The 8257-nt window shown below is 56.1% G+C and overlaps 1 protein-coding gene across 1 annotated transcript; it reads left to right on the plus strand.

The window, feature by feature from the left end:
- Positions 1–4835: 4835 nt before the first annotated feature.
- On the plus strand, positions 4836–7764 carry GDF7 (growth differentiation factor 7; the record flags this gene model as incomplete). The annotated part of the gene is made up of 2 exons (XM_079550832.1): positions 4836–5163; positions 6845–7764. The coding sequence occupies 2 exons, from the start codon at positions 4836–4838 to the stop codon at positions 7762–7764; spliced, it is 1248 nt and encodes a 415-aa protein (XP_079406958.1).
- Positions 7765–8257: the final 493 nt, after the last annotated feature.

The following is an 8257-nucleotide window of genomic DNA, read 5'->3' on the forward strand; positions in this document are numbered from 1 at the left end:
CTGCAATGTGCATCTTTGGCTTTGCACACACAGCTGTCCCTGTTCAGGGGTCTGCCTTCTGCTTTAGTGGGAGCACCACATGGGCAGGGACTGCATATCTACCCGGACAGAGACTCTCAGGCAAAATCTTGTTCTGATTTAGATTTGGTAAAACTGTGTCAAGTTACCTTCAGAGCCTTGAGAGAGATGTGATATTATAATTATTGTCGTGTATTTGTTAACTTGAGGGCTTTTTGAGACAGAATTGAGGCAACGCAAACCAAGATGGAGCTTCACCTGATACAGCCGCAACCTGCTGCTGCCTTCCACGCTCCACCTGCGCCCCACAAACCACCCAACACAGAGGTTTTTTGCTATGAATCCCTTCACCAGGAGATGGTGCTCCTGTCCCGGCAGTCAGCTCTGCTGCAAGCCGGACCCTTCCCGCTGCTCCCGGCTTGGTGATGGTGCTCGGTCCCTTGCAGCAACCCAGCAGCAGATGAAGCAGGGAGTGGCATGTATGTGTGCCCCCTGTTTGCCCCCGCTGCCCCCCACATCTCATCAGTGTCCCCAGCATGACTGGTATGGGACCAGAGCTCCCACCTGTTTATACCTCACACCTCATGCTGTTAGCTGTGCTTAGAAGGGATGGATCCACCTGTTGATTCCTGCCCGAAGGGATATTTCCAACAAGGAGAGAATATCCCCTACTTACAGGGGACAGACTTGCTTTGCCAGATCCCTGTCATATAGAGAATTATTGGGTTGACCTTACGGACTTCAGCTGATGTAGCTCCACTGGGCTGATCTATAGCTGAAAATAGGAGCGTTGAATTGAATATGAGAGCAAAACTCATGTTTGACAAGGAATAAACAATACCAAGGTATGGGAAGGTAACCGAAAGGGAAAATATCTCTCAGCTGGATTCCTTGGTTAGTGCTGTAGGAACCACCTTTGGAGGTCTCGCTCCCCTTCCAAAAGATAAGAATCATAGAACGGCCTGGGTTGAAAAGGACCACATTGATCATCTAGTTTGAACCCCCCCCTGCTATGTGCAGAATCGCCAACCACTGCCCAGAGCCACATCCAGCCTGGCCTTGAACACCTCCAGGGATGGGGCATCCACAACATCCAAAGCCTTCCAAAGGGCTTTATTTTTCCAGAGATGGCTGAACTCTTGGCAAAGTATTTCTCTAAATCTCCTGGCCCTTAGCTAGAGCATAGTGGTCAAATAAAAAGTGGTGGACATTCAACTCAGAGCAGTGTGTGCTCTCTGGGCCCGAAGCAAAACATCCTACAGGACTTTGGATCCATCTGACGTTGCATGCATTGACTTTGTACCTTAATTTGTCTTACCTTCCCTGGCTATCCCTGTACAGACAATCAGAAAAAAATCAGCTTGGCTTCAGTTTTGGTAAGTTTTGGAAAGACTTGCTGGGAACATGGTTAGTGGGCATGGTGGTGATGGGTTGATGGTTGGACAAGATGATCCTAGACGTCTCTTCCAACCTGAGTGATTCTATGATAAGATTTGGAAAGAAAATGATGCTGTTCTTGGTTACTTGCTGAGCTGGCCCTGCTGTCACTTGTAGCCATCTCAATAGAAGAAGTTTGCTAAGTGAAGCCCCAAGAGACTTCTTGTGTGGTCACCACATGAGAACATATTCTTCCGAATAACCACAAGCATTACACATCGTGACCACTGCAAACTTGCTCAAGACTTGAAAATTTGGTGGAGCCCCGCTGACTTGGCTGATGGAAACAGCCACAAACACCCCAGCTTTGAGGCCTGGGGGAAGTTGTCACTACAGTTCAATTTTGTTCCATCAAGCAGTGCTGATGAAGGTGAACAGCTATGGAGACAGAGCACTCAGGGAACATGGCTATGGCACTGGGTTCATGGTCATTCTTTGAGGAACTCTTTTCTGCCTCATTTTCCTCCTTTGGGACCTGGTGGGGTGCTCTGTTCTGATTATGTCACATAACTCCTTCTTCCCTATGGTCAGGAGCACCTCTAGGGGGGCCCTTTGTGCTGGATGAGTCCCAGGCTGGCACCTTGCCCACAGGTGAAAAAGAGGATGGCAGGGGAGAGCCCACCCTACCTGGGACTCAGCCCTCCGTAGAAACATCTGGGGTTTTGCTCCACGTGTAAAGGTACCCTTCCTTCCAAAAACCCATCTAGAACTGTGCTGTGGAGAGGCTGTGGTGATCCCTGGTACACAAGCATTGGCATGCCTTACTGGAGACAGGTTCTTGGGGAAACACAGAAACAGATGTGGCCCTTTAGCTTCACCTTAGGTTCTAGACTTCTGGTTCATTCAGTATAGAATCATAGAATCCTTAAGGTTGGAAAACACCACTAAGATCATCGAGTCCAACTATCCACCCATCCCCACCATAGCCAGTGATCATGTCCCTCAGTGCCACATCTCCACCTGCAGAGACAATGCCTCCACCACCCCCCTGGACAGTTTGTCAGTTCATGCTGGAGTTACCAGGAGGATTTGTAGGAGTAGGAAGAGAGAGCAGGGAATGGGTCTCACCATGCTGGTGGTGGGCCACCGTGGGCAATGGGGAGTGCCCTTGAGAGGAACAAGCCTCCTCGCTGGTGAAGTCAAATGGACATAAAATCTCCCGTGGTTATATGGGTGTTTTTTCTGTATAAACTTGCTAATTGAGTTGTAAAATAAAACTACAGCCTTTCCTCTCCAATTTCTGCTGCTGCAGCCGCGTGCTAATTTGGTTTTGGAAGGGGGCTGGTAGAAGGTGGCCCTTTGCCAGAGTGAAGTTATGCACAGAAGAGTTTGCACTGGGAGAGCTGGGAGTGTGTGCTCTGAGCAGGGCAGGAGTTGGGGTGGTTCAGGCAGCTTCTGCAGCTGGGCTGGGCCGATGGAAATTCAAGAAAACCCAAAAGGGCTTGGATAAAGCTGCAATGGAGAACAGATGGGAAACTCCGGCACCTCCATGGATGCTGGGCAGTGGAGAGGGTGGGCTATGGGATTGCACAGCCAGGCAGGATTTGCTGTGTGCACACGTGCCCGTGGGGCCATGTGCTGATGTGGGTATGTGTGCCCCAGTGAATGTGGCACTGTGTGGTGCTGCTCTGGGGCTGGAAAACTGGAGAAAAAGAAAACTCGGGTGCTCTGTTGTGTCCGTATCGTGTTAATTTTTAGCAGATAGACTGAAAAAATGCGATGGCAGATCTGAGCGCCCTGAATTTGGAGGAGCCTGGAGTGTGGAATCATTGGAAGGGACCTCTTAGAGTGGGAAGGGACCTCTAAAGACCATGTAGTCCAACTCCTGCAGTGGACAGGGACACCTGCTCCATCAGGTTGCTCAGAGCCCCATCCAGCCTGACCTTGAATGAATGTGTGCCTCCATTGACACCATCTTTCACCTTTCACTATTCTCTGTGAAATTGTCTGCTCTGGAGGAATCCAGGAAGGAGGCTCCAACACCATTGCACTGAGCCCAAACGTTCAAAGATGGACTTCTGAAGCTCATTACATCCTTCCCCTGGCCCTTTCATTCCTTTCCTATTGGGAAGAGAGCGCATGAGAAGCTGGGAGCTCCACCTGGGGCACAGCCCATCGGGCAATTCTTTACTCAAAGAGAGGGGAGGCACTGACACAGCTGCCCAGAGTGGCTGTGGGTGCCCCATTCCTGACGGCATTCAATGCTGGGTGGGATGGGGCTCTGGGCAGCCCAGTCAGGAGGGGGGCTATCAGCCCACAGCAGAGGGCTGGGTGATCTTTAAGTTCCCTTCCAACCCAAGCTACTCTGTGATTCTATGGTGCCACTGGTGGAGGTGGGACTGGGACAGCATGGGTCTCTTCTGCCTTTCCCTGTTGGGGAATGGCTGCTCTGAGCGTTCAACCTCTGTGGGATGGTGATGTTGGTTGGCATTAGGAACCCACAGGCTGACAGAGCACCTGTAGGATGACAGCAGGAAGAAACGTGAGAGGCTGCAGTGATAAATGCTTGTGAGAAGAGTTTGGCTTTTTCTTTGGGGGTGGGGTGGGGGGGGGGGGGGGGGGTAGGGAGGAAGGGAAGAGGAAAAAAAAAAAAAAGCCGTGTTTGTTTTGGCCAAACGTTTACATTCCTTCCAATAAATCATCGCGGCACTTGTTTTTGTATTTGCGGAGAAATCGCAACAGACATAAGCAGGGACTTAAGAGACTTGAAATAACATCCCGGTAAATACCCAAGTTGTTATTTTAATCGAGGCCCGAGGAAACATCTGAATTTTACCAAGGAAACCCTCCTTGGTGCGGGGGGGAAACATCACCCCGCACCCGCCCGGGGCTTTGTTCCACCGCCGGGCGGAATTACCGCTCGGAGTCCGCTCCTCGGGGCCGCCCCATCGCCCCAAGCGGAGGGGGGAGCACCTTGCGTACCGCGGGCCGGGGATCCCTACCCGGAACGTGTGCCGCGAGATAGAGGTGCGGGGCGTGAAACGGAGCCGGGGAGCGAGGGCAGCGCTCCAAAGGAAATAAGCAAAGGCCGGAGGCGCTCCCCGCCCAAAATAAGGCCCGACGAGAGCGACCCCGCAGCTCGGGGAGCCGTCGGAGGGCCGCGCTCCGACCCGCGGCACGCCGCGTCGGGAGCACTGAGCGCGGCCACGGGACGCGCGCGGGGGGCGGACCGGGGCGCGGGGGCCCCCCCGGCTCTCACCTGCGGCCGAGGGCGGGGCGGGGGGCGGGCGGCCGGCAGGGGGCGCCGCGGGCGGCGGCGGGAGGCGGCCGGCGGCGGCGGCGACGACGGCGGCGGCGGCGGCGGCGGGCGAAGACGATGTTCAAAAGCGGGCGGGGAGCGGCGGCGGCAGCAGCACAGCGTCGAGCGCCGCGCCGCCGCCATGCGCCTCCGCGCCGCCGCCGCCGCCCTCTGCCTCTGCCTGCTGGGCGCCTGCCGCCTCCGCCGCGGGCCGCAGGCCGCCGCCGCTCCCCAGCGACCCCCGGCAGCCGCGCCTTCCTCCTCCTCCGCCTCCTCCTCCTCCTCCTCCTCCGCCGCCACCGCCGCCTCCCCCTTCTCCTCCCCGCCGCGGAGGGACGGGGCGCTCCGCAACGGCACGGTGGTGCCGCACCGCTACATGGTGACCCTCTACCAGCGCCTGGCCGCCCGACGAGGCGCTGCCGCCCGCCCCGTCGGCACCGTCACCGGCTTCGTGGAGCGGCTGCGGGGCGGTGAGTGCGGGGCCGAGCGGCGAGAGGGGGAGCGCACGTCGGGGATGTGCGCGGGACGGGGATGGAGATGGAGATGGAGGTGGAGATGGAGATGGAGATGGAGGTGGAGATGGAGATGGAGATGGAGGTGGAGATGGAGATGGAGATGGAGATGGAGATGGAGATGGAGATGAGCGTCGGTTGGGACGGGGCGGCGCGCTTGAATGGAGCCGTGAGCGGGACGGGACAGTGCGTGGGGATGGAGCTGCGTGGGGATGGGGCTACGCGTGAGCCCCGCGGGGCAGTGCGTGGCTGTAGGGTGCGGGTATGAGAAGGGCTGGGTGGAAGCAAGCGCGAGGCAGAGCTCCGATCCTCTCCCACCCGTGGCGTTGCCCATAGGGATGCGCCCACCGCCGGGATCGGGGACGGCACTGCGGCTGCGGTTCCCCGCGTTGGGGCTGTGTTTCTTTGCCCCATTCGTACCCGCGGATCCGATGATTTTGAGTTGAGCGGACACACATCGATCTATTTTTTTTTTTTTTCCCCATGTGCGCTTACACGCACTGTGTCGTCCCGACAGAAGTTTTCGCGGGGTGAAAAAAATAATTAAATCAGACCCTCTTGCCCTCCCCAGATGGAGTACAATGGGAAGCCGAAGGGAACGGCAGCTCCCGGCTCCCTCTGTGCCCGGATTCCCGCAGCCTCTGTACTCTGCCCGGCGGCGGCACTGAGGTTCAGCGGGGGAGCAGCCGGGCCGGGGCGGGGGGAGATGCTGCGGGGCGAGCTCTGCGAAGGGATCCCGTTATCCGGCCCCTCTGGAACTGCAGATTTGCTTTAAAAGAAAATAATAATAATTATTATTATAAGAAAGGACGGGGAGAAAGCTGTTTCCCAGCCGCAGCGCGGCTGCGAGTCGGGGAGAGTGCGGGGCTCGGGCATGGCAGCGTGCAGCGGTCCGGTTTCTTATTAGAGAGGAGAAAAGAAGAAACCCCAGACCTCATTCATCTCCCTTTCTCTCACCCCCTCCAGCTCTTCTTTTTATTTATCTATTTCTTTTTAAATTAACATCTGGTATATCAACGGTGCCAGAAACGGCACAAGTCTGCATTTGGGCTGTGCGTGCACCCCGTTGGACTCTATGATCTTTATGAGTCCCTTCCAACTCCGGGTATTTGCTGTTTCTATGAAAAAAAATAGGGACAAATTCAGCTTCTGGAATGCGCCCGTGTCAGACACCCCGAGGCAGCGCCCAGTGCCTGCAGGGGACAGTGGGATTTCCCCTGTTCTTTGCTGGGGGGACGCGGGGAGCGGGAGGGCACTCGCTCGGAGCCATCCCTCCGACCCCTCCTTCCCTCCCTGTTCTTTTTCCACCTCTGAACGCGGTGACACCGCCGGGACAGAGGGGCTGTTTCCCTCCCGCCGGGCTGCTCAGCCCTTCGCCCATTGCTACCATTCACTGCTTGTCCCGCGCACCTCCGTTACGAGCGCTCGGCTTATCCTGGCTGGGTTTGATATTGTGCCTTTTTTTTTTTTTTTTCTCCTTTTCTTTTTTCTATTTCTTCTAATTTTTTTCTTTTTCTTCTTCTTCTTTCCTCTTTTTCCCCCCTTTTTCCTCCTCCTTTTTTCTTTTTTTTTTTTTCTGTGTTCTTTTTGTATTTTTTTCTTGTTCTTTTTGCATTTCTTTTTCTTTTCTCCCTCCCAGATGCCTCCCCGTCCGCCCCCGAGCAGCGCTACCTCTTTGACATCTCCAGCCTGCCCGAGGCAGAGGAGGTGACGGGCGCAGAGCTGCGAGTCCTACGCTCCCTCCCTGCAAACCGCAGCCTGGCCCTGACCCCCGAAGGCACCTTCCACCACCTGCTCCTCTCCACCTGCTCTGGTCGGGCCGGCGAAGAGCCCAGGCTGCTGGACTCCAGAGCAGCCGATGTTCTGGATGCAGGCTCCAGATGGGAGGTGTTTGACGTCTGGGAAGCGCTTCGAGACCGCAGGGAGAGGCCCCCAAAGGGCAAACTGCTGTGCTTCGTGCTGAGGGTGGTGTCGGATCGCTCGGGCCGCCTCCTGCCCCCTCGGCAGCTGGGATTCGGCAAACCCCATCCGCAGCCCCTCGAGCGAGCGCTGCTTGTGGCCTTCTCCCGCACTCAGAGGAAGGAGAACCTCTTCAAGGAGATCCGGGAGAGGATGAAGGTGCTGGGTGGCCCTCCCTTGCTGGAGCCTCCTGATCCCAGCCGGGAGGCGTACCCCAAACGGAGGAAGAGGAGGACCACCATCGCTGCCCGCTCCGGAGGCAAAGGCCATGGGAAGAAAGCGAAGACGCGCTGCAGCAGGAAGCCCCTACACGTCAACTTCAAGGAGCTGGGCTGGGACGACTGGATCATCGCCCCGTTGGATTACGAGGCGTATCACTGCGAGGGGGTCTGCGACTTCCCCCTGCGCTCCCACCTGGAGCCCACCAACCACGCCATCATCCAGACCCTGATGAACTCCATGGATCCGGAATCCACCCCCCCCAGCTGCTGCGTGCCCTCCAAGCTCAGCCCCATCAGCATCCTCTACATAGACTCCGGGAACAACGTGGTGTACAAACAGTACGAGGACATGGTGGTGGAGACGTGCGGCTGCAGGTAGCAATTTCTGCGGCTCTTCCCCACCCCACCATGCCCCATTTTATATATAAATATATATATATAATATATATATACGTACACATTTTGGTGTGTGCCTTTCCAAGAGCCCCCTGTCCCCATGGGCTGCCCCGAAGGGATGTGGAAACCCTCTCTGTTCCTTTCTCAAAGTTTTGGGGCTTTCTGCATCGCCCTTGGGTTGGGGCGGTGGGAGCTTTTCTTTCTGCATGTAAGGACACCTCTTCAGAGCATCTGGGGAGAAGCAGAGTCCTGAGCTCCCCAGGGATGAGCTGCTTTACTTGGGTTCTTATTTTTCCAAGTAATTGCTATAAAAAGGCCGGGCTCCAATCCACCTCCCTTTGGCAGCAGCTCCGTTCCTCCCTGCCTGCCCTAAGGGAGCCCGCATCCTCTGGGCAGAGACATTTAACTTGCAAAGAGCAGAGCTGAGAGGGCTGCAAATTGATAGGAAGTGGGCTTAAATTGTGCCTTGAACCCCA

Source organism: Tetrao urogallus (genome assembly GCF_951394365.1).
Source record: "Tetrao urogallus genome assembly, chromosome: 2".
In the NCBI taxonomy this organism is placed as follows: Eukaryota; Metazoa; Chordata; class Aves; order Galliformes; family Phasianidae; genus Tetrao; species Tetrao urogallus.